The sequence below is a fragment of the Haemaphysalis longicornis genome, unplaced genomic scaffold (genome assembly GCF_048455015.1).
Source record: "Haemaphysalis longicornis isolate Haplotype H1 unplaced genomic scaffold, Haemaphysalis longicornis Haplotype H1 scaffold_8, whole genome shotgun sequence".
NCBI lineage: Eukaryota > Metazoa > Arthropoda > Arachnida > Ixodida > Ixodidae > Haemaphysalis > Haemaphysalis longicornis.
In genome coordinates this window covers 101,479,757-101,506,626 of record NW_027526445.1, presented here as the reverse complement: position 1 = coordinate 101,506,626, position 26,870 = coordinate 101,479,757, and the positions used below count along the sequence as shown (strand labels likewise).

General features: G+C 45.6%; 1 protein-coding gene across 1 annotated transcript; it reads right to left on the bottom strand.

Annotated features, from left to right (window-relative positions):
• Positions 1–12,805: 12,805 nt before the first annotated feature.
• On the bottom strand, positions 12,806–25,403 carry LOC144149876 (uncharacterized). The gene is made up of 6 exons (XM_077681590.1): positions 25,304–25,403; positions 24,591–24,672; positions 22,639–22,713; positions 21,619–21,811; positions 17,332–17,457; positions 12,806–13,208 (listed from the first exon to the last, which is right to left on the bottom strand). The coding sequence occupies exons 2-6, from the start codon at positions 24,655–24,657 to the stop codon at positions 12,965–12,967; spliced, it is 705 nt and encodes a 234-aa protein (XP_077537716.1). The 5' UTR covers positions 24,658–24,672; positions 25,304–25,403; the 3' UTR covers positions 12,806–12,964.
• Positions 25,404–26,870: the final 1,467 nt, after the last annotated feature.

The following is a 26,870-nucleotide window of genomic DNA, read 5'->3' as shown; positions in this document are numbered from 1 at the left end:
ACGCACCCGAAACTCGACGAAAGCGGCGTCCGACGTCCAGTTATTCATCAACGGCTTCGAAGTAGTCTCCCTTATCGACACGGGCGCCGACTACTCGGTAATGAGGGGCTCATTCGCGTCCAAACTGAAGAAAGTTATGACAAGATGGGGACGTTCCGCATATACGCACAGCAGGAGGCCATCTCGTAACGCCAAGTGGAACGTGCACATCACGCGTCACCATAGGCGGCACCACGCACCTTGCTGATTTCGTCATATTGCCTAACTGCTCCGGCGACGTTATTCTCCGAATGGACTTTTTGACGGAAAACGGGCAATAATTGATCTACAGACCTAGTCTATAACTTTTTCCTCCGATCACTCCACGAAGCCGCAGCCGAACCCCGATCACAGCGCTGCTGTAAGGATCGCAGAAGATAACGTCACCCTGCCACCTCGCGCAAGCTTGATGATATCCGTCTCCTGTGAGGATGCCGCTCCTGACATCGATGCTATCATAGAGAGTGACCAAAGGTTGCTTCTAAACCGGGGTGTCTCCGTCGCAAGAGGCATTAAGCGCTTTAAGCAATGCAAATCCAACGTTTTAGTCACCAATTTCACTGAGGAGTACCAGCATCTAAATAAGGGAGCCGCAATTGCGTTCCGCGAAGAAACGGAAGAAGCAAGTCAAGTGATCGTGGTCGCCATCGTTGAATGCGCACGCGCAGATGCTTCCAAGCTGCCGCATCCTTTCGACGTGAACCCGGCGTTGCCGCAAGAACATCGGGACAGATTATTGTGTTTGCTGCATCGCTACAGCGAGTGTTTTTCGTGAATTTCGAAATTACGTCCGACACCCGTAGCGAAGCACCGAATTATAACCCAAGATGGAGCCCGACCTACCCGACAGTCACCTTACCGCGTCTCTTCACACGAGCGGGAAGCCATCCGGACTCAATTTGACGACTTGCTCAGCGACGACATTATACAGACATCGAAAAGCCCGTGGGCTGCGCCGGTCGCGCTCGTCAAGAAAGAAGACGGCACATTAAGGTTTGGCGTTGACTACCGGTGACTGAACAAAATCACCAAAATGAACGTGTACCCCCTTCCACGAATCGACGATGCCCTCGACCACCTCTGTTTTAACAAGTACTTCTCATCGATGGACCTGAAGACCTGCTACTGGCAAATTGATGTGGACAAGAGAGATCGAGAGAAAACTGCACCTATAACCTCGGACGCCCTATACGAGTTCAGGGTGATGTCCTTTGGGCTGTGCACGGCACCAGAAACATTTCAGAGTCATGAACACTATGCTAGCTTGCCTGAAGTGGCACACTTGCCTCGTATACCTTGACGACGTTGTCGTATTCGCCCAGACTTTCGCCGAACACCTTGAAAGGTTGGAGTCTGTAGGTGAAGCCAAACGTACGTCGGGGTTAACGCTTAAGCCTGAAAAGTGCCGTTTCGCGTATGAAGAATTGAAGTTTTTGGGCCACGTCGTAAACGCTGGGGGAGTCCTACATGACCCGCCAAAAGCTTCAGCCATTGCGAACTTCCTAAGGCCGAAAGACAAGGAGGGCGTGCGAAGATTTCTCGGACTGTGCGCATACTACCGCGCTTCTTCGCAATATTCGCACGCATTGCAGAGCCACTCACGCGCTTGACGAAAGATAGCACACCTTAAAGCTTGGAAAGCGACGAAGAAAAGGCATTCTGCGAGCTGCAAAAATGCCTGCAAAAAGCGCCCGTGCTCGCCCATTTCGACGAAAACGCCGAAACAGAAATGCACACGGACGCCAGTGATATAGGTTTGGGTGCCGTCCTCGTCCAAAAGCAAAGTGGTTGAGAAAAGGTAATCGCCTATGCCAGCCATGGTCTGTCGAAGGAGGAGAAAAACTACTCTACCCTCCGAGAAAGAGTGCCTGGCTATCATATGGGCCATTTTGAAATTTCGCACATACGTGTGTGGGAGACACTTCAAGGTTGCGACAGACAACCATTCGCTGTGTTGGCTCGCCAATTTAAAGGACCCCTCTGGCCGCCTTGGGCGATGGAGTTTGTGCCTGAAGGAATTAGACGTTACAATAGTGCATAAATCCGGCAGGAAACACTCCGACGCCGACTTTCTGTCCTGTGCCCCGGTCGATACACCATCTCAAGACTCCGATGCTGACGGCGCGTTCTTCGGAGTCGTGACGCAAAGCGATCTAACCGCCCAACAGCGTGGCGACCCCGAGTTACGCGTCATGATCGACTACCTGGAAGGACGGAATGTCGCCGTGCCGAGGGCCTTCAAACGAAACCTACCAGCATTAAGCCTTAAAAACTCAGTCCTCGTGAAGAAAAATTTCAGCCCAGGAAGGAGAACGAAGTACCTTCTTGTCATCCCGGCAGACCTTCGGGACAAAATTTTGGAAGCGTGTCACGACGACCCGTCTTCCGGACATCTCGGCACAGATCGCACAATTGGGAAAATCAAATGGCCGTCCCGTCGAGGCTTTTAATGCAGATTGGAATAGACCTTTTGGGCCCTTTCCCTACGTAATGATCCGTGAACAATTGGATTGTCGTAGCGACAGACTAACTGACGCGCTACGCAGAGACCGTTGCTCTCCCGAGAGGACTGCCCAAGAAGTCGAGTTTTTCATAAGTCGAGTTGTGCTCCGAGATGGAGCCTCTGAAGTTCTAATAACCGGCGGAGGTACGGCCTTTACTGCCGAGCTGATTCAAGGAATCCTACGCTACAGCAACACGGATCACCGAAGAACGACGGCCTACCACCCCCAGAGGAACGGAATAACGCAACGTTTTAAAAACACGATTGGGGATATGCTGTCCATGTACGTCGATGTTCAACATAGGTCCTGGGAAAAGTGCTCCCATATGTCACATTTGCGTACAACGCGGCTATCCAAGAAACTACGCAGATGACACCGTTCGAGCTTGTCTACGGAAGGCGGCCGACTACGATGCTTGACGCCATGCTTAAGCACGTAGAATACGACGACCTCAACGCCGACGTCAAAGGATGCCTATAGCGTGCGGAGGAGGCCAGCCAGCTCGCTCGAGTTCGTACAACGGACCAGCAGCTGGTGGAAGCGGCCGCTACAACCTACGACGCCGTGACACCGAGTACCACCCAGGGGATGGTGTGAGGGTTTAGACTACCATCTGACTACGCGGACTGAGTGAGAAGCGTCTACGACGGTATTTCGGAACCTACCAGATTCTACGACGTGTTGGCCAACTTACCTACGAAGCGATCCCCGATGGTGATTCCGGGACATCACGACGACGCCCGCGACCAGAAGTCTTCCACGTGGTTCGCCTAAACCTTTTCTACGCTCGATGACGGTTTTTTGTTTTTTATTTGTTCGGACTGTCGTTTATACTAGCATCGGGTCGATGCACTCACAGAGGGGGTAATGCCGCGAACCATGCATTGAGTTGGTTTATTTATGTTTTGCTTTTACCGCCCGGCTGCGCCGGTCTATGTTATCTGTGTTATCTGTGGGCCAAGGGCAGCGCCTGTACCATTCTTTCTTTCTATGCCGCATGTTCTATCTCTTCTGATACGGAGAGCGTTCCGAACTAACGTGAAAAGCCTAGAATAATCTTCTTTGTTGGGGATGTAAATCGACGGTTCGAGAGACACTCGCGCCTAAAGATATAAGCCTGCAGAGCAAAAGCCGAGGCTTTAATTCGAATCGTCGCACTCGCCTTCTCGCGTCACTTTGTTGACTGCTGGTTCGCCGCGTGTATTCTTTGAGTTGTTAGGGGAGCACAAGTTCGCTCCAATAAACTCGTTTTCCATCAAGACAACTGCGTCGTCTTTGGCGTTGTGACAACATTCGCTTACAACATCTTTATCTTCAGGCACACTGTGACAAAAAAAATTAATGTTCTACTAACTTCGTGCAATTTAGGGAAAGAAGCTTATGCCGTACGACGAAACCTGAATAAAAAATGCCCCGCATTTCCCCGAGGGGAAGAATGTGAAAGTGCGAATGCACGAGTTTAATTTGCGCGGTTCGGTAATGTTCGCGAAAGAGAGATCACACACACACACACAACTACAAAGAAAGAAAGATGCATTTATTCACAGACACCTATTTGTGTTGTCGTTGTACTTGATTGCTAGAGCGGATCTCAGCTTTGAAATTTTATGTCAGCACTCCTTTAAGCGGGTGCATTAGCCCTTCTCACGCCCGATTCCTGGCCAATCCCCCACGTGGGTATGTGCCATGTCAGCAGGAACAACAACAAGAATGAGCCATGGGGACGCGGCCAGGCAGCGCGCGCCCCTCTCCCCCCGTTGCTAGGGAAGACGAGGAGCGCGCACACCCGCAGCTGTTGCTATGCGGACTACGGCGACGGACGATTCAGGCTCGCTTAAGAAGTGCATTCGCACTTAAAAAACACACACCACATAAACTCCAGTAGTGTAGATCCAGTAGTGTAGAAGAGGAAGAGGACACTCGGGTGGGCTGGTTGATTTGATTCAAGTATTGATATGATTATATCAAATCATGCTATATTCGGGAGCGTACGAATACCGAAAGCGGTTTTAACTGTACTGTTATCGGAAGTAGCCTGAAACAATATTGCATGAATTAGCCGCCGAGACAACATTACAACTACCAAATGTTGCATTTAGTTGTCTTAATTAGTTCACAGTGAAGTGGCGACCCTTACACATGTTGTTGTCAGTGAAAAATACGTCGCCACTTAGTACGTTTATAGTAGACGGCAGTAAGTGTTGCTTTACCGAAAATATTCACAAATAAATAAAATGACACTGAAGACGCCAAGGCGGCAACTATTTCACTCACAAGAGCTATACCGAACTATCAAGGAGAAGCTAAACTGACAAGCAGAAGTTAAAATGAATCTTTGTAAGAACAACCCACCGGTCCTGTGTTCAATGAGACTTCACGCTCTGTGGAAGTGTATTCACTTTTTTATTCCAATTGGCGGTCTTGGGATTTGCCAGGAATTTTACCTAATGAATGTGGCTGGAGCATGTTTCGACATTATGGGGATGCGACGTAAGCGTTTAAGATTTCTCGTCCGCGTAAATGGTGCTTGTAGTGCTAATCCATCATAATAACATCAGTCTTCCCCTGCCGTGGAAGACTGATTAACCGGAACAACCTTAATACAAAGAACAGTATTGGTCGCAAATCGATCTCAATGAAAACAACTGTTGGGTTCTTTCAAAAAGGAGTGTCATTGAACACGCCTTAATTGTTCACTGTATTCTTGAAATGCATGCAGTTATGTTATCAAGCGTACAAAATGCAATTAAATTGATTGTTTCTGCATTGGTTATATGGTCATGACAGGCCCTTTTTACGTTAAGCTATTTAGCTGCATTTGTTGGTCAATCATGGTTCCATAACTAGGTGAAAACGAGATCATTAGGAAGCACAATAGCGAAATGTAAGGTATCTAGAATGAGTTGCATGAGTTATTTGCATAGTCAACTATTCCACCAGTGTTGGTAGCTGAAAAAGTTTGTCGCCTTCATTTATCTCGATCCGATTTATATTTTTGGGTGTGAAATTTATTCCGCGAAAGGGCAAGGATAGAGAAAAAGTTTGCTTAAAAAACCCATCGCGAAATGGTGACGGCATCAAATCGACGCCAAAAAAAAAAAAACAACACCCAGGTTAGCAAAGATATTTTGCAGTATAAAACATACGTAAGGATATTCGAATAACCGGATACAAAACCGGCTAACACATTTCGCTAATAGTTCCCTTCAGTTATCTCTTTAAATGGAATACATGGTTTGTACAGTAATCGGCAGCTTAGATTTCAACGGGTAAAGTGCTCGCATCGCCAAACTATAAATATAACACATAAAAGACACAGAATGCTGCGCGCCTAGTGACACCAAGATGTGTAAACACCATATTCACGGAGATAGGACACTTTGAAGACATGGCCTCTTTCAGTATCCTTTATCAAACAACTCATGCAATATTACCCAAAACCCAAAGCAAACAAAAAGCCGCAGACGTTGGTGTAGCAGTGAAGCAGCATGTCGGCCGTAATTTCGGCAAAAAAATGTTTAGGATGGAAAACACTTAAAACACGCAGAAAGGCTATGCGGAAATAGACACATCAATTCCAAAAATTGCCGGTGTTTCCTTTAAATCAAAAAAGAAGATCACGGTGCCGAGATTTTTTTTTTCTAGGGCACATCACATGAAGAACTGGGCAAGGTAGCTTAGCCCGCAAAGGAATGGGTGCCTTGTTGGAGGGAAAAGAAAGTGTACTTGAGTCCGTTACCGACGAGGAAGTTGTAGTTTCTGCAATATAGGGGGATCTTCGTTCGGGCCCTCACGGTATCTGCACAGGCATCGTTAACAACGCCAAAACAGGAATAACGTTATCTTGCAATCATTCGGCTAGCGAACATTTCGGATCATTTTACGGAAGTTGTGATGCTCAGTAAAAGGCGAGAGACACTCAATAATTTATGATAGCTAAACAACGCTGTCCCAGCGCTCAAAACGGTGTTAGTAACCGCATTATACTGCAAACACGTCTGTGTTTAGCAATTTAACAGATCACCTAAATTTGCTGAGGAATAGGCTGGACCTAACTAACAAGAGGAAACCTTTCAATGTCCGATATTGTAATTCCTGTGCATCTCCTCGATTCTCCTGGATCGTCAGAAATCACTAGCGAAGAGTGCCCAAGGAATTCGATTGTGCTTATGTGACACAAGAGCAAAACTACAAACTGTCGCCGATGTTATAAGAGCTTCCGTCTTAAGACCCTTCTCTTGGGGATAGTGAAATTTTATTTATTTCAAGTCAGTGTAGGTTCGCGATCAAAAGTGGGGGAAGCCGCAGCGTAGGACACAAATGGTGTTCCTATTATGTGTGCCCGGTGCGCCACCTGCGTCTGGTCGTCAGAGTCCTGGCTTCCAAGCACAGTCTGAAACTGCTTTCGGGTTTGGGCGCGAATAACACCGGCTGCTATAGTTATCATGCAGCCAAAATCGTGTGGCGCAGTGTTGAATGTTTGTGGCATAGATGGGCATGTTTGCGTATATGTGGTGGCATATATGAACAGGTCGCCCAAGCAGTAAGACAACCTTGCTCGCAATATGTAGTGAACGAAATGTCGATATTGTGCCATCCTCCTGTTGATGGCACTTGGAATTGGCAGTAGGTATTCTTTCGTTCCTTTGGACTGAAGGAAACGACCAGTAATGCAGACGCATCCTACGCTCGTGTGTTTTGATAGGTAGGCATCTTAGATGAGTTTCACGGTGCGAGCACTGCAGTTTTCTAATATGTCCACTTCGTGCCACCCCTAATAAATAGATCCACCTCCACCCTTTTGTTAGCGCCAGTTTACGAGGAGGCGACAATATGCAGAAATCGAAGTATAGGGGTACCTGTCTGTAGTTCCAATCAGAATATAGCCGCCTTCCCCGTAAGCGTCTCATGCGGTGGTGTCTAATCATATATGGCTAGGTGGTGTTGTTGTAGAATTGCCCCGTGCAACGGCAGGATGGCCTGTGGGTCAGGTCGTGATTAGTGCGGTGCCCGGACAGTGCTATTCATGTAGCGTGTGCTGGCTCATTGCCGTTAAGGCCTGCGTACACGTAAGTACGTAATAGTCCAGCTTTGTTCGCAGAATCTGTATGCTTGTTTCGTATTCCAAAGTCTTATTCTGAAAAGCAATGGTCGTTTTACTTTCTCCAGGCCTGTTGGCAGTCTGGGAAAACGTAAAGGAGTTTTTTAGTCGTTAAAGACATAATCGCGAGTGCGATGGCTGATTCTTCGGCTTCGATGGTGCTCCTAGATTTATGGTCGCTGTGCTAACTAAAACGCATAAGCAGGAGATGATATTTGCTGCTATGCGTACGCCTCTGTTAGTTACTTGTCCCGATGTCCCTGTCACTGCTCTTTGTGATTTCTGGCTTCGGCAGTTCTTTGGCGTTTCAGCTGTGGATCTTCGTTGCGTGTAGACCGGATTTATTCCCTAGTCATGAAGCTCGTTTTTCCGTTTTACAATCGGAACTTTGTGATTGTCTTACTGGAGGTGGGTCTTAAACACCATTGTGTCTTTTTTCATGAACATATTAGGCGGTCACCCATTGCGTATGCCAAACGTGTTCATCAGTACACCTTTCCTCTTAGCGCGACTACATGGGTGCATAAAAACGACGCCGTTTCTATTGTCCTTATGTTAATACATGCTGCGTTATTGCTGTGTTGAATTTTCTCTTTGAAAACGCCTGGTCTACTACCCCAGTTTTTTTTAAGTTGTGCGTGGAGAGGAGACTGGGCATGTTTAGAGGAGACCCTTTTCGAGAACGAGACAGGGGGTGGATTACTTCCAACTGCTAGTGCGGTGCCAGGGAAGACATTGGCGGTCATTGGTGAAGTATCTTTTATCTCGATCGCTTCAGGGTTAGTTGTCCGATTCGTAGGTGCTTTCGATGAGGCGTGGGCAGACGACTGGATTCCGTGGAGGCGCGAGATCAAGGTGTTAGAAAAATCATCGCGTTCTTTGATGTTGGCAACTTCAAATCTGCCGGGAGTGTCACCGCCAGAAGCGGCGTCGTATGCCAGGCAAACCAGCCAGCAGAACTGGTCGCAGTTCTGCACACTTCAGTCTCTTATGGGGAACAAAGAGTCTAGATCGGCTACGGCAGATCAGCTCAGACGTCTTATTCACAATTACCACGGCACAGAACATCTCCTTGAGGAACTCACGAACCCTTGGCAATACAGTAGCGACAAGACCCAACCTCCCCACCAACCGTACATGGGTGCTCCCAATCCTGAAATGGATGCCCATTTCACGCTTGTGTGTATGAAAGCAGGAGTTCACCATTTCACCAGAAACACCGCGCCAGGCAATGACAAGATTCCTAATAAGTTGCACCGGAACCTCGACGTCACTGCGTTAGAGGTTCTCCTAGACTATATTAACGAGCATTGCATTGCCGGCATGTTGCCCCCAGTGGGAGCATTCCGACATCACTCTAATACCAAAACCTAGAAAACCGCTTGCTCCCGCTAACCTACGACCAATCTCACTCACGTCTTGTGTGGCAAAGCTCCTTGAACATATGGTGCAAAACTGCCTATCTCCATATATCGCAGACAACGGCCATTTTTTTACTGCAATGTACTGCCTCCGACCAACTCTTTCTAACCATGATATCCTCTTGAACCTGAAAGAAGAAATAATTGATCGGCTCATCAGCACACACAAGCGTTGCATCCTCACCCTGGATTGGATATCAAGGGGGCTTTCGGCAACGTCTGCAACCGCGTCATCCGTCAGTGACTAACCTCGATTGATTGTGTACAGCGAATCTACGACGATGTCGCGGCTTTCCTCTCCGGTCGTACTGCAACCATCGGCATAGGATTTCTCTGCTCCACCACATTCAACACCATTCCTAAAGGCACCCATAAAGGATCCGTCATATCACCGCTTCTGTTTAACGTCGCTATGAAGGACCTTCCCCCACTATCGGAAAATATCCCACATATGAGGCACGCGCTTTAGCGGATGACCTCACACAATGGACCCCTACGGGGTCCATGGGCGAGCAACAAAACACCATGCAAAGCGCTATCGAAGAAGCACAGCAGCATCTAAGCGCCCGGGGCCTTGAGTGTGCTTCGGAAAAATCGGCCATCCTTACTCTCTGCACCAAGACAGCGCAATATGGTAAACAAAGCATCCCGGATCTGGCACTCACAATTGCAGGAAAACCAGTCCCCAACTTTGCCCATCTCCGCATCTTGGGTCTCACGATTCCGCAAAACGGATCAGGTCTCCATACGATCGCACCGCTGCAATGAACGCTCTCCCAACTCAATCACCAAATACACCGTGTATCCAATCTGAGATTTGGAATGCAAGAGTGTGATACATTACAAATTGTACAAGCTGTACTCATTAGCCTGGTCGCCTATGGCACACCATATTTTGCCTTCAAAACGAGTGAAAGAGCAAGGCTTAACAATTTGCTCCGCCAGGCCTACAAGACTGCCTTAAGCCTACCTCCAAAGACATCAACCAAGAATTTGTTGCGTCTATGAATCCATAACACATGGGAAGAGATACAAGAGGCGCACCACATCTCTCAGTTAGAACGCCTAAAATTAACACCGACTGGAGGGGCCGCGCTGAGCAGGTTAGGCTATTCGACACCCCCATTACAAGAGCAGAAAGAACGAATACCACTGCACCTACGAGAAGCAATTCGTGTAGCCCGGATTCCGAGAAACATGGATCCGGTTCACAATAAGACTCGACGCATCGATAGAGTGCGAGCAATGTGCGTTAATACGGTAATAGCCCAATTGCACGATACACCGACGCGTCCCCGTATCCGCATCGGCCAGCCCTTGCTGTGTGTGTAACAAATGCAGCAGGGCATGAAATGACCGCTCTCACAGTCCGCACAACATCTGCAGAGGCTGCCGAGAAAGTTGTAATTGCCATAGCCGCCACGACGGGTGACGACGCCATTAGTGTGCTGACAGACGCCTTGCAGCTTGCCGTAATTACCTACGGGGACGCATATCTAAAAAAGCGCTTTACATCCTCAAGAGTATCCCCCGACTCCCCGAAGTACACCTCGGAGGGGTACCTGAACATGAATTCCTCCAAGGTAATGAGGCGGCACATGCCGCTGCCAGCGCGCATACACACCAGGCCATTATCGAAGAGGGAAAGACTTTGCTTGTTGCCCCCAAACTAAACCCGCTCACGAATTACGCTGAAATATTCGCCCACTGCCGTCTCAACCGAAGAAAGTACCCGGAACCGCACCCAAGACTATCCAGAGATGAAGCCACCACCCTGAGAAGACCGCTGACAAATACATATCCCCATAGCACCCTTCTTCATGCCATTTACCTAACTCAATGCCCCACCACCTGTTTTTTCTGTCCTTGTCCCGGCACCCTATTTATTTATTTATTTAAAATTTCTTACAGGCCCCTTTACAGGGCGTTGAGTAAGGGGTGTAATTGGTGAAGTGTTACAGATCATACAAAATTGATTCCCGCGTTACAAAGCATAGCAACACAATGAATTGCGACGAGGTTTGCAATATAAGTTGGAGTTAGCAGACGATAACAAGAAAAAAAAGAAAAGACAATTTCATAGTGCACACGCGACAAAGTGAACCGATACAATCATTATAGTATATGAAGGCGACGTCAACCAAAGGCGAAATCAACCAAAGAGCTGGTTTTACCGACCCAATGCGCACCAATGAGAGTTTATAATTTGCAGAACACACAATAGAAAAATCACCAGAAAAAAGGCACAACCTATGCCCATACGACGTAAACATTTCCAGTATGCAACAATTATATTCGGGCACAAAATGCGACGCTGAAAGAAGAAAAGAAAAAGATAAGAAAGCACCAGCTGTGCAACAGAGACGACAGGTTCTGTGGTCTTCAGGTACGTTTTTTAGGGGGTACACAAGGGGGGGATACAGGGCATGACAAGAAAAAGAAAAAAAAAAGAATGAGCAGAACAGTGGTAAGACCTTATTGCGAAAAGAGAGTAAGCAGCAACTGGCGGAAAGAATCATTGTCTGATACAGATGCGATGTTATCTGGAAGACCATTCCACAAACGTATGGCGATAACCTGGTGATAAATTAATATCATCAGGTATGGAAGTGTCAAAAAACCCCGCACGTCCCTGACAACCCCACCCCATCCTATGAGCAGTGGATGGCTTGTCTGACTAGCCCGGACCTCAGGATCCAGCAAGACCTGGTGACGAGGACCCGGACAGCGAGCCGCAGCCAGGGTATACGGGACTAAGGATGCCCTCCCCCGGGCGTGCGCCCGAACATCTACGCCTCATGCTGGCAATAAACATTTATCAATCAATCAATCACCGTCAGCTTCTGCGTCAGTGATCTGCTGCGTTGGGGCCCATCTGATGGAGTTCCCACCAATAGCAGAGACCCATGTTGCTCACTCATCACCAAGCCCACGAGGTCATACCAGAATTTCCGGCGCCGAAAACAACTTTACGACCGTTCGGTTTACAGCGGGGTTTAAATGAAATGCCGAAATCGGCACCTCGTCCCACAAAATCGCTAAGTTGCGCGTTACGAAAACCCGGGAATATCCAAGACTTGTATGATTAATAAATATTTGAAAACAAGCTATTGCGGCGGGTACAGGGCTGGTGTAGAGGATTGAGAACTTCGGTGTTATCACGTCTGCCTCACTTATAATTTTCTGATAACCGAGTTGCCTTTCTTGCTCGTGTTTAACAACCCGACTGCCACTGTTACGGGCAATACTAAAACACGAATTTATTCCAAAGAATAGGTGTGTAAGACGTAGGTAGTAGTGTATCACTGGCCAAAACAATTAACAAAGTTGTCGGGTGGGATTTCACAACTTTCAGTGAAAATGATTGACAAACATTCCCCTTCGTTACTTAGGTAATTGTACAGTCTTATGTATCCGAAGGATGTAACAGTATGTTTCGTGCGATCATTCCTGATTATGGCAACATATTCTCCTCCAACGGAAAAATATCACTTCTAAAGCAGTCGTCCATATGGTCAACAAAATCCTATTTCTTAGTCTTTTTATACAACAAACGTACCTTTTTACGATCATCGTCGGGAACGAACTCTTTACCAAATGTGCGGAAAATGGGGAATAGGGAAATGCGGAATAGGCAAAATGCAAGCATTCTAAGACACTGTTCAAAAACACAACAAAACTCTAGAAAATTCGCAAAGTTATTTAAGCATAGTGACGCAAACAGACACTTTACCAGAACGAAGCAGGAGACACTTCTTTTATTATCGGTTGCTGTAGAGCTCCAAAAACTCTGACATTTTGAAGACAGCTCCCCGACTTTACTAATTATCTTTATCTCTAGTGTCTTAAACTCATCGAATAAGTAAATATTTCATAGTTCCGCTTGCTTCATAACACAATTACATGTTTTCTGCAGCCACAAACAGGGCATTCATTCCCATATAAGGAAGAATATTGACCCAGACCATTCGTGTGATTTCGGGAAACAACATTGCCAGCACGGGGAACATTTCGGAAATTGTTTTGCCGAGGCCGTCTAGAAGTGCAAGAATGTGCTCCATCCAAACGGGATGCAACTCCTTGGGACGAAGCGAAATTCCTTTGCCGTCAGAACGGTGCTCTACTTCAAACACAACGGTGAACCTGTTGTAGAAAAAAACATGCATAAGCAAAGGCAAAATACTAATATTGGTTGCGGTATTCGCAGATATTAAGCGTCTGTGACACTCTAACACTGCAGAAGGATGTGTCAGGCATTGAATGCTGATGCTTATAAACACGTTTTAAGCTGACCCCCTTTGAAGTGGTATTGATATTACAACCGTTTTCTGGGTTAAATACCTGCCAGAACGTCGTGGTATTTAGGGGAAGAAGGATGAGAAAAGTTGGCGGAAGTGCCGATAGGTTATCCAGGCTTTCAGCCCGGATTGCTAATCGGCACTGGTGAGAGGGGATCAAGAGATGAAGGAGACGGCACGCGAAAAAGAGGGGATAGGAACGGGACTCGCTCACACTTCAGTATCTTTGTGGGTGCGATAGTTTTTCATCTGAGCTTCGGTGCTACAGGGAATAAAGAAAGGGTTTTGTTGCCTTCTGAGCAGTCGATTGTAAGGGCCAATGTTAGGATAGTCACAAATGTGAACTGTTGATTGTCCAATTGACTGTGCTCGGCGGCCAACACGTGTCTTTGCGATGAATGCGGGGGGCCCCGACAAAGCACATTTTCGATTTCATCTTCAACATTGCAGCTCTCTCAGTGGGCGCTACTGGCCATCCCGATGAGAAAGGAGCACACTTTTGTGAAGGCCACACCCATCCACCGCCTACAAAGTAAAGTAGACTGCGATCGACACAGCCCACACAGAAGACTGCGTTGGAGTAGATAGTCCTAGCCACAAAGGGGCGGATCCGCAAAGTCCAGTGTACGCCTTTGAATAATAGAGGCCTTGCGCTCGCACTGACGAAGCACCCAAGCAGCATCGGTCCTTGGAAGCAAAAATCTGATGGTGCTTTCACTGTCATCGCCTGTCCGGACCGATGCATCAGCCAAAGCATGGTTGGTTATTTCACAGTGAATGGAAGCATTGAAACAAATTTTTATGCATCTTTATGACGGCCCGGTTAAACAAATCCCAAATTTCTCTCGCGAGTTGGTGGAAAGAACCCCATTGCAGGGCTCCTCGCACACTTTACATGGCGCATTTGGAGTCGGAGAAAATACACCATTTTTGGCGGGCATTTTCAAATATATTTCAAGGAGCGCCACGGATGGCTGCACGCTAGTAGCAGCCGAATTCATGGTAAGGGCAACATGAAATCGAATGTTAGTGGATTCTGTCGGTATAAACATCCCAAATGCCGAGCTCAAGGACGTTCCAGTACCATCTAGGTATATATTGTCACGGGACCGGTCGACAATGCCCCATGGCGCCATGGCCCGGCGTCGAAGACGAAGAGGAAAAACCGGGCATGCAGACAGAGCAGACTCTGCCATGCCGAATTGTAAATAGTGTGAATAGATAATTATCCTTCATTGATCGTGTCCTGCGACCACGTAACATTTTGGTGGAGTGTGCGGGATCATCCTCATCCTGAGCTCCGCATCGCATCGTCTCGGACTGGGCGCAACTGTCTTGGGACCGTTGGCCATGTCGAGCAGCACCAGCCCACAGCGACCAGTACTCGACCACGTCCCCCGCCCCGTGTCCCCAGCCCATGAGCAGCCGACCAAAACCTGACGTTATCGGCCGAGACCAGACGAATAGAAGAAACCGCGTTCCCAGCCCTCTCGTCCGACGTGGTTTGAGTTCCTCGGACGGTTGGCTTCTGCCTTCAAGACATCGCTGTAGTGGTGCGAGGCATCATCAAGGGCATCATCGTCATCATTGGCGGCACGGACTTCACTGTTTATACTCATCGCATCTCATATTCACTGCCGGTTTTGACGTCAAAACATTCCTGTTGCGCATCGACACCATCAGGCTCGCTGCTCATCTCTTCCTACGGATTCAGCGCTAAGCGAAAAGCTTTGCCGCGAAGAAATCGAGACACTGGTGTGACAGCTTGTGGACCAGGAGCTGCCTCGAGCTGCCTGATTGGGAGGCCCCAATTACCAAGCTGAACGTCGCACTGGCACCTCCAACCGTACAGCACCCGTATTCTGCAATGGCGTCCAACCCATCCATCAGCAGCCGCGTGAACCACCGCTGTTTGCACTCGAGCGCTGCTATGACAAGACCGTGCTGCCGATCCCATACTTTAACGGCGAAGGAAATCAACGACACGGCCTTCGACACATAGCACTGTGGGCACGACCGGGGCGGTCGTCTTTGCCCGGGGGAGGAGTTTCACGGGACCGGTGGACAATGCCCCATGGCGCCATGGCCCGGCGTCGAAGACGAACAGGAAAAACCGGGCGTGCTGACAGAGCGGACTCAGCCATGGCGGATTGTAAATAGTGTAAATAGATCATTATCGTTTATTGTTCGTGTCCTGCCACCACGTAACATTATGCTTCCTGTCAATGTGTTGTTCGTGCAGTAACTGCATGCAAAACGGTTTAAGAGCGAGGGTGGGAGGTTGGCCTTCTTTCCAAAGCTCGGAACATAGGCACAAATCACAGGGGTTGCCAGGCACCCCAATAGGGAGAACAATGTGATCGCAGGCGTGTATTTCTAAGGTAGTTCAGCACTCGGTGCGGCGACAATGGGTCCGAATGAAGAGCGTGGTCGATTTCGAGGGAACAGCTCAAGCTGATGATATAGTAGCCTGGTGAGGAGCCTTATGCGTAGGCGTACCATCTCAGCGGTCAAATAAGGTGCGATAAGATGGTCTTCAGCAATGCATACTGCTCCCACTGTTGACGCCCATCACGGCAAAGTGCGAGACGTGCGGACAGCCTCCGCTTCGGTGCTCTGGGTGGTTAGTGGGACCTCTAGACACGACTTTACTAAGGTTGTGCTAACTACTGTAGAGTATCGTGCCGTTTGTGGAAATCACTTTTAAGGTTTTCAGAAGATTAATGCAGTAAAAAGACGTGTTTTTATTGTCGGATTTCCTATGTCGTATTTGTCGGTCGTAATATAATTCAGGTATTATACCATCATGTCGTATTATAATTATAGGTTAGCGGCGGTGTGCTTAAGCAGGATTGCTATTGCTTCCCAAAACCTGACTACACGAAATTTCTGACTTCCTAAGTGCCGCCAGCCCAACTTTTATGCTTGAATTGGCTCGTAACCTAGAGTCAAAATCGATCGTGCAGTCCACGCCAGAAAACAAAGCAGCCTCATGACTAGAGAGCCGAACGCAGCAATAGTGCACGCCCTCAAATTGTATCCCGTCTCTTGATAGCTACCACTTAGTAGCAGCCCATCGTCGTAAAGCAGACTGCTCGAGGGAATAAGAGCGCAATCTCTATTACACAGTGTGTCATCGCAGTGCAATGAACTTCAGCCGCTCAAGTGCAACTGCGGCAGGTGTGACATCATGACAAATGATCAGATTCGAAAAGAAGAACGTCTGCTTCCGCTGGGAGCCTCGCCACTGCATTACTACATGACTAGGCAGGTGTAACGGCTGCTTCGTCAGGGCTGGTTCATCCAGTATCATCACGAATGGCGCACCGGCTCGGCGGTCAGTGCGTGCGCTTAAGCGCAACCGACATACTGAATAAACAAGGTTCATCCAGAAACCAGCTTTTGAACAAGCAAGATTGGGCCTCCTCGATTATCAGTCCCGGATCGTTCGTGGACTGCCCGAGACGCGATCCGGCGCTCGATTTTTCCATGTATTCCTATAGGCCTTCCGGTCCGAGTGCAGTTCACGGGCTTCCCGCGGACCGTCTAGGACTGGTAAATCAAGGATACCCAATGTGTGCTACTTTCGCAGTGGATCCGCCACTTGTTCATCCAAAACACATATCATTCTTCTTCTTCAGTGACGTTCTCACTTCGGATCGGAGTCAAATATACCCTTGTATCGCACATGCACGGAAGTATTTATCCGGATGCCCACGGATGTGACACATTGCCTGTGAATATTGGTATTAAACAGTAGTTATCTGTTTAGCGCTCTAACCAATGCACAAAAACATTTTTAAGAAACCATACAATTTTAACTGTAACAGCTACACTAACGCGTTCAAAAGTGGCGACGGCCAAATCACTTTCAGTAGCTTTGATTCAAAAGTGAGCCGCGGTGCAGGCCCCTGCAATTGCACTCACAATATCTCAAATGCTCGAGACCATAAAACAGTGGAGCTCACCTTCCAAAGAAGATGGTCGTTCCGATGGTTCCCTTTTGCGATTCACAGTATTTCCATTCGGAGATGAGGGCAAGGGGATCATCCACGACAAACTCCACGTTTACCATTGTTTTCTGGTTGCCATTGCTACCGCCCCAGAATAAAGAATTGATGATAAGCTTGTATTTTCCGCGAATGAAACAATAGATACAATGACACGCTACGTAAATGCACTTCAAAAGCAAGTTCACATTAAAGGCAGTGGGAGGAAAGGACGAATTTAGCAATGGGTGCCACACAGAGGTACAGTAAGGAAGAACATGATAGTAGGAATGTGACAGGTGAAACTAAAGCTCCGGAGATATTGTGTTCTTTCAAACACATACCAGCGTGCGCCATAAAGAGACAAATAAGAAAATGCGGTTATTTATGCAGTATATTCCGGAGAAAACCCTGCTTTCGTTACAGCGTGGACGTTGGACAAGTTGATCTGCCAGGCCACCAATATCAAAGTATACTTTTTTTTCATAACGTAGTAATGCCAACCGCTCCGGAAACAATACCAGTTAATGTGCCTTGGATTAGTAAAAACCATGTTACCATTTTTGAGCCAATATTAGGGGAGCCTAAAATTTGTGCAGCCACTGCCCCTGCTTTTTCTATACCAAAGCGTACGACATTGGCGCAGCTTGCAATAGTGCTACAAGGCTGCAGAAACAGCAGGGCTCGCGGCCCCTCTAACTCCATCAGAACCTCGGCTGTTACATCATCGTCATCATCATCAGCGGCAGCCAACAACGTCCACTGCAGGACGAAAGTCCTAACCATGGACCTTCAACCACCCCTGTCCCACCCCGCTCGAGTCCTATCGTTGCCAACGTATTTCCTTATTTCGTCTCTTATTCGAGCAATTGGATTTCCTCTTTGTTCAGACCCGTGTCTCGGTGTCTGCGATGTCATCTTTCTAGTGCACCGATTATCATCAGCTGTAGTCCATATGGTTGCTTTTATTTCAAATAAAATACCTTCTACTCAAGTTTCATCTCTCAACTAGGAAGCCCGTTTAACGTCTCGAAATGTTACACCGATATTATTCGTTTTGTGGGCGGTTGTGCCGACCAAAGCTTGCTTGGAATTTCCTTGGCAAGGCTCCGAGTTTCCACTCCATGCGTCATAATCCCACTTTGTACTTTAACTTGCCGCTCAGTTTTCGTTATGACAGGCATGCCGGGATCGTTTCTCCCGCCGGCTTTCACACCTCTCACAAAGTGGACCGCATTATTATCGGCTAGCAATCTCGGTTAACTGGAATGCCAACGCCCGTGCTACCAGACCAAAGTAAATGCACTGCCGCTGAATTGCCATTACAGAAAACCGAACACATGCCGGTTTCATAACGAGGAGGCCGCAAATTGCAATCCAATCACGGGAAGATTTGTATTTCAAATTGGTCTGGCTTGTTATTGTCTCCCCCCCCTTCCCACTGCTAACCCGCGATGTCCTCTGAGGAACTCTTAAAAGGGACTTTGAGTTGACTTCACATTGCTTACTTTATCTCGTATCTCCCGCAGACGGTGATATGCCATATTACGGTTTTTTTCCTAATAATTATGCATAGTTTATGGAAAACGCGAATGCTGGATAGGCACGTCTACCCTATAATTTCTTCCAGCTCACAGTTCTGCCAAATGATCATCAATATTAGATACGAGTATGACCGAAATGATTCTCGACCTGACTCGTATCCTTCCTTATTGGTTGTTAACTGTTGTGCCCATTTTAAACCAAGTGTACAGATTTCTTCTAAGTGTTAGGTTTGGTGTTTATGTTTTAATCAACACGTTTGTATGTGCACATAGATGTACATGTAATTTCCTACATTGACACGTAGTGCAAAAATGCCATAATAAGACAAAATATTCGGGTGGCCCAGTGGTTAGGTCGCGGGTTTATAGTGTCAAGGTCCCAGGTTCGAATGCAGGTATCTCGGTTACCGCTTTTTCTATTGAGGCCTCGGCGGTTTCTCACTATGGCGCACGAATTTGTGCCGGCCTAAACCCCTCGGGTATTAATTATGTAGCGTACAAAATTTCTTAAGCAGATAAATTACTATATTTACTACACTGAATGGTAAGAATTCCCCTGGCGTTTCGTAACTTTGTACCTAAATAAAACCTTGATTGTTTGTCGGCCAATATTTTCAACAGGCGTAGAGCAACGTATTTTAGAACCATCAATTCACCCTAGACAAACTTTACAATATTTTCAGAACGTGCAATTCATGTCTCATAGATTTTTAGTTGTATCAGCGTTATCTTTCAATCGACGAAATATTGAAGCTATGACAACCACAAAAATTAACACAGACGATGTATGTTTACAAAAACCGAAAAGACTATTCGGCTCATGTATGCGAGCCGAAACGTCTTTTCGGTTTTTATAAACATACGTGGTAGGTGTCCATTTTTCTTTCGTTTTTCCCGTTTTCCCGGTCACACATGGTTCCGTCATACTCTTTATTGCAATTTTGAATATTGAATACACGTGATGCAAAATGCGATTATTCATTCAATCAATCGCGTCTCCCATTAAATTACACTATGCTGGCAGTCGACTGATCCATGAACGGAACCTTCAGGCAATCAATCTAGAGCATCTTGAACGAAGCTCCATGGGAGAGGTGAAGAAAACTTGTAACGGAAAAACTATATCACAAACAATATCCAAAATTACCCTGCTTACACTTTATTTGTGCACTTATATTCCTCCCCTTAAATAGATCCTGGAACGTGTCTTTGGCGCCTCGACGCCATTCTCTCCACACAAAAAAAGTATTTAATCTCAGTTTTGAGCCAAAAGTAACGCAAAATTATTGAACACAGATTGAAGCTGGGCAAGGAATTGGTTTTCTTCCGGTCACTGCGCCATTTCACCGCAGTTATAACTATTTGTCCTGCACAAGCCACTCGCCATAAAGTTCGAATTATTACGACTGCAGATCGGTTGTCTGCTGATTTTAAATAGAGTGGTCATGACCCACCAGATTGTATTCGGAAATAGCTGGCAGATATGGCTAAGATCACGGCTTGTTAAACAGATGGCAAATACTCACAGAATGTTCAAGCAGGCAGACGTTCTATTTCGGCAAAAAGAGCAGCAAATTTAGAGAAATATTTTAAGCCCTTGATCTTTCAAAAGCCGCTCCTCAATGCATCAGTTACCAAGCTGTTGCGCTTTGTCCCCGAGAGGCAGAATACGTAGACCCGCACGAACGTTAATGTCGTGCTTGGTGAGATCACGCGCGTAGAAGACTTGACAATACTGCTACCTGTGATGCTGTGGCCCCATGCCTTCTCTTTCTTTTTTGCGTATGGCAAATAAAGTTTGGTGAACTTTTTTCATGCCTGTAGCCGAATGCACGGAACTTTTGAAGTATTAAGAGCATGTCAATCGAATTCTCGGGTATATATACTAGCGAAGCCCCAACTAAAATACTAGCTGGTCGAAAGCGCCCCTTGTGTCTGTTTACTCTCCAAACAAACGCTCAGCATTATCATCACCAGCCTTTCTAAGACCTCTGCAGGGCGAAGGCCTCTCCCACACATTTCCAACCATCCTGGTCGTGTGCTAACGGCGACCAGTGTATTGCCGCCAACTTCATCTCATCTGCCCATCTAACTTTCTTCTGCCATCTGTCACGCTTGCCTTCTCTAGGGATTCACTCTGCGACCCTTAATTACGTACAATTGTCTTGCATTCGTATTACATGTCCTGACCGCACCCACGTCTTCGTCCTAATATCCACTAAATTGTAATTAACACGCCTTTGTTTCCTGGTGCTGTCCGCTCCCTTCTTGTCCCTCAATATTACACCTATCCTCTTCCCTGCCATTGCTCGCTCAGTCGTCCTATATTTATTTTAATCCATTTTGGGGAGCCTTCAAGTTCCTGCCCCGTAGGTGAGTGCACACGGTAAAGAATGGAGGCAGCCTGAAAGTAGTGAAGGGTATCTAGGCAAGGGCAAAAATGAGAAGTACGCTCTAGATAAAGGTGCAAACAAACGTTATTCTCTCTCTTTCTCTCCTCGACTCGTCTAGTTTGGACGCGATTTTATGAATAATAACATACAGAATCGCATGTTTAAACCGTTTCACTCGAAATCACTATTTCAAGAATGCCGAAAACAAACAAAATTCCAAGCAGCTCGTTGTGTGTCCTGTTTAATGCAGCAACATAGAAAAATAAATTCCGGAAAATGGCCATATGCATTGAAATGAGAAATTTAGCTCCGTAGAAAATCCGGCTTACCTATTATTGCAGTAGACATCGTAGGGTTTCAAAACTTTCAAGCTGTTCATTCCATCAAGAGAAGGGGGGCTAATAAAAAATCCGGCGAACAACTCTGCTTCCCTCTCATTCTTCATTGTATACTTTGCGGGCACCTTCGACAGTAGCGCAGCAACGGCGCGGTCGATCTGCTCACTGGGAATTCTGCAGAAATCTAAGAGAACAAAGCTTTCCTGCTTACAACTGCAAGCCATAACACAAATAAGTTCGTAGGGAAACATTTAAAATCCTAGTTTATTGCGACGAAAAAATCTGAAACTTGCTTTTGTATATATCGCCAGAAGTTTTGATGCTTTCTCCGAGTGATTTATCCAATTGTAAGACTGGCAAAAATGGCACAAAGAACAGCCCAATAGAATATAAACAATTTTTAACTTGTTTATTTTTGTCACGAAAGTGCATGTACTAGATTTACTACTGGCCACTTAAGAATACATGTGGTTTAACACGCTACGGGGCCAATTCAATTCTATACACTTTATGTGCAAACGACTAAGGGTTTTTGTCTTGGTAATCTCGGGCTATGTAGTTGCGTTGCTGAAATTCTCAGTTGTTTTCAGCGTACCACCAAATTGAGCAGTAATATGTATTTTTTTTGGCAAGCATGAAGTTCTTTATACTAAATACCATCTCAATAAACATCGACGCGTGTAGCCAATTTCACCGTCGCTATTTTAGAAAAACCAAGGTGGCAGCTGCGAAAAATAAGGCTAAGAAGAACGCTTTAATTGAAACATAATAAATTCATAAATGTAAACTTTACGAGAGCTTATTCGCCCACATCAACGTATATTAAACATTCAACCAAGAATGCGGAATAAGGAATCTAATTTTCTAGCTTGGCTTGTTCAACAAAATCTTGCATTTACTTTGGGGCCATCAATCTCTCCAGAACCGGCGTAATTCTTTGCGACGATCTCTGTAAAAGTCGGGTTTCAAACAGTTTGTAAATTGTATCCGATTTCAATTTCTGGTACATACCTGGCTGACTCGTGTGAGAGCGGTGGCTTTCTTCGAGCAGAGCCCTCTCGATGGCATTAAGTGAATTAGCTGGAGCTGCGCAAGAGAAAAACAATGAGTAAAACACAATTTCCATGAACTAGGGGGAAGATTTTCGTTATGTAACATGCACCCTTCAATGCAACACCACCATTATTTCTGCTCATGTAATACCTGAGCAATCCCTTTCCCTACTTTAAGTCCCGTGTATTGGCAGCCGTTATGATAACTTTATTACCCACCGGTTGATCATTTTCCACATCTTATGCAATGCATAAACAGATTTCTTTTCTTGAAGTGACTTTATTTCACGCCAAACCCATAATGTCGCTTACATATCATTGCGCTAAACTCTGCATTTTGCCGGTTTTTCAAGGTTTATGGGGGTGTTTGTTTTCTTTAGCCATTTTCGTTATTATTGTTCTTGATAATTTTGTACACGAATTTCTTTTTCCAAGTTCCCTGCGCAGTACGTCTGCGGTTCCGCTCACCGTCATTCCGCTACCCGTCGGTCCTTGACCTTCACCTTCATCTCAGTGTGCCTAATCTAGTACATGAACTTTCTTGACAAATTAAAATACTTAAAAAATTTATATATTTATTTTGGCAGTTCTTTGTGCCATATTGTGCTATATTTATTCCGTTTAAAATTGCAATAGACCAAAATAACTAAACTTAACAAACGCCGGACAGGGGCTAAACTACTTAAACATTTTCGAGCAACCTTCTTGCCCTAAACCTCCTGACGTTAAGTGTTAATAAACTGTATCATTGCTGGAAATGCAGTTGGCCATTTTCCATGGATTTGTTCGGAAAATTAAAAATCATCCCAGAGTAGTTACTTCACGAAGTCTTAGCAATGTATCATTGGAGGTTTCGCATCCGTCAACACCAAATGTATTTTTTTTCTGTACTTGGTAAATCAAGATTTTAAATTTGCCTGAGTCTCCCATTCCTATCGTCTACAGATTGCCTGACTAATTCATATCAAATTAAGAATCCTTCAAGAGGTTCAAAGGGACACTACATCGATTCCAGAGCTTGGTATGTAGTCTTGAACGACTTTTGCCATGTACATTTTTTATACCTCAACGGTTACTATACTCACGCTCAACCTGTATATTTTTTATAACTCAACGGTTACTATACTCATGCTCAAACTGAACAACTCCTCCATTTTAACAAGTGTTTTTAGTGATCAAGAATTCTGCACCCAGTTCCTTTTCACGATACCATCGGTATAATATGAAAGGACTCGTATTCAAAACCGTAAAACCCCTTTACAGTTTTTCATACCCCCATTCTTCTCTGAGTTTGTCACGACAAAATTCGGGGTCGCAAGAGGTTTGGCTGATAAATAAAAATTCGCATTTCAAGCTTGGATGCTTCTCGCCATCTTGCTTCCATAAAAATCTCGAAATATATTAGGAGTTGTCAGCGTTAGCTCACCCATTTTTAGCTCCAAACCGTGTTTACTGCACATTTTCAGAGTGATAAATTGTTATGTGCTTATTTTGTAAATCAATACACTTGGTAATCAACGTGACCGTACTTTACTGCTAAGATAGACTAAGCCACAACCGCTTGCTAACTGTGCAATACATTCCTGCTGTTTCAACTTCAATCGAGCGAAAAAAATATCAGAGCTTTGTCTTAACTGCAAATAGATTACATTGAACAATTACTAGTTGCCAATGTGAGTTATCATCTGCTACCGTTTTGTTTCTCTTGAATTGCATGAAAAGCTATGTCGCGCATTCAAACTAAATCGAAAGGACTCGAAATTGCTGGCGTTGCAGCTAAATTGCAATAACTTGCTGTTGGTGTGCGCTTTTATGTTTTGAGCATTACACTGGATATCAAGTTATTTAGCCCTACTTTGCTGGGTAGGAGTTTTAATGCGTGCATTGCCACATCAGTATATTAGGACTTACCATTGTCGACAATACCTGCCTTGGCAGGCCAAAAAATTGCAGCAAATACGAAACCAATCCTCCACATCTTTTCAGAAGACAACTGGAAAGAACACAAGATCGTAAGTAAACGTTGCATTTAAAAGTCTGAAAGATCACAATAATGCGGGCGACGCTCCAGTACTATTCATATATTAATATTCCCAAGGTGGGACAATGGGATTTATATAGTTTTGGGTGCACGCACGGCCTAACACAGATGGCTATTTCCACATCGTGTGCACCGCCAAAAGGCGTAGATGAAGCAGTCAGCAATAATAAAGAAATATGCTTTTATTTGTGAGAACGAAGAGCTCCCTCCGCTGCCGTGCGTGTACAATTTGGTTTTCAGTAATTCAGTGGTACGTTTCAAAACAAAGAAGAAATTGTCATCCCCCACATTCCCTAAAAAACAGCTTTCGTTTTACGTTTGTATATCATGAATTGTGGCATGGCCGGTTTCAATTCGGCTGTTTCTTTGCGTGACAAGGTAACTAATCTTGTTGTGTGTATTACATTTTAATCGTGGCTGTTGCTCCCGATAGGAAACAACAGCTCCAAATCATTTCGTCCAAGCCATGAGAAAAATGCCCACGCACATAAATTTTCCTTACCTAGCTACACATTACGTAGGAAGCAGCAAACACTAATTTGTACCCAAAAAATTTCACGGCACAAAATCAGAGAAGCCTTACCTTTGTCCAACCGCGACGTTGCAACGAAAAATGCTGTGTAAGCTCATGCGGGAAAACGCATTATATATAGGCTGCTCGAAAATAGCGGTTTTGTTTGTCTTGTTTGAAAGCGTGCACATCGAAATCAACAGTCCAATTAGTTTGAGGAAGTATTATCTACAGCGTCATTAGAAGCCTGCTTTTGTTTTTATCGTGCTCGCCCTATGTGTGACGGCTTCCTCCATTAGCACTTCCGACGGAGAATTGCACCAGCCGGCAACAGGATAAGGCCCATGTTTCATGGTTTGTAGCGGGGACTTCTCCAAGCATGATACTCCATTCAACTCTGTATATTGCGATTCAAATCAAAACAGTTCGTACAAGCATGCCACCAAGTCCGAAATATCGAATTTTCGCATGCAGTCGTCGTTTATTGAAATTTAGCGAGCTTAGGTATGAATTCGTCGTAGACTAAGTTTAGTATTTTTATCAGGTCTAGCCCCACATATCTTTAAAACGCATTTGGGTGGTAGTGGTATGTGTGGTTAATTTTATTTTATCTGAACGTGCATTTCGAACTGCCGCGGAAAAAAAATCGCAAATTTTAACCTGTTCTACTCAGTTCTGGTCCGGAAATCATTTCGACCGGGTTATGCTTAGATTTAAACAACCGGGAGTGTATATAAAGCTAACTGGAGAGCGGTGGTTCGGTCGATGACAACTACCAGCCGAACTTTACATCTGCCAGTAACCATGGGACAAGTTTCAATCAATCAATCAATCAATCAATCAATCAATCAATCAATCAATCAATCAATCAATCAATCAATCAATCAATCAATCAATCAATCAATCAATCAATCAATCAATCAATCAGTCAGTCAATCAGTCAATCAATCAATCACTCTACTACTCAATAGATGAATTTATAAATCGTCATTTAACCTTGTGATGGCAGTGCCCCAGGCCTAAAATTTGCGAATTTCACGTAGTGGTGCAGGCAACGTGAGGCAAAGCTCCGAAATCATGCCGCCAAAAACTCGCAAATCAGGAAGTGCTTTTCTAAGTATTTCTGAATTCCCACAAAGAAGAATCGCAGATATCTGATGGCCACAACGCATTGTCCTGATTTTTGCTTGGGGTAGTTGCGTATACAACAATGTCGTCTCCCGCAGCGTCGCATACTTGCCCACACGCTGTTTGGATGTCAGCACCAACTTTTTCCTTGCCAGTTTTTCACATTCGGCCGACGGAAGCGCGGCAGGACGAGTTCTCGTCGGCACCGCAAATGAGGTCTGTACGGCGATTCGTAAAAAAGCGCCTGTTAGATTTTCATTTATTGATTATGGGATATCAGGCGCTCCTTAGCGGAACACTTTCAGAAATGAGAAATCAGAAAAGGTTTATTGTGCAAAATTCAGATGACATGTGCAAGATGTACAGAAAGAGGTCTCATAGTCAGAGACTGTAAGGGGACCTCTTGTACAATGTAGAAGTGAAAAGAAAATTGTAATATATGGCAGAGAGATAGAAATACAGTAAAATGCAATTGAGACAAATAAAGTAAGAATACACACTTTTAATCTCA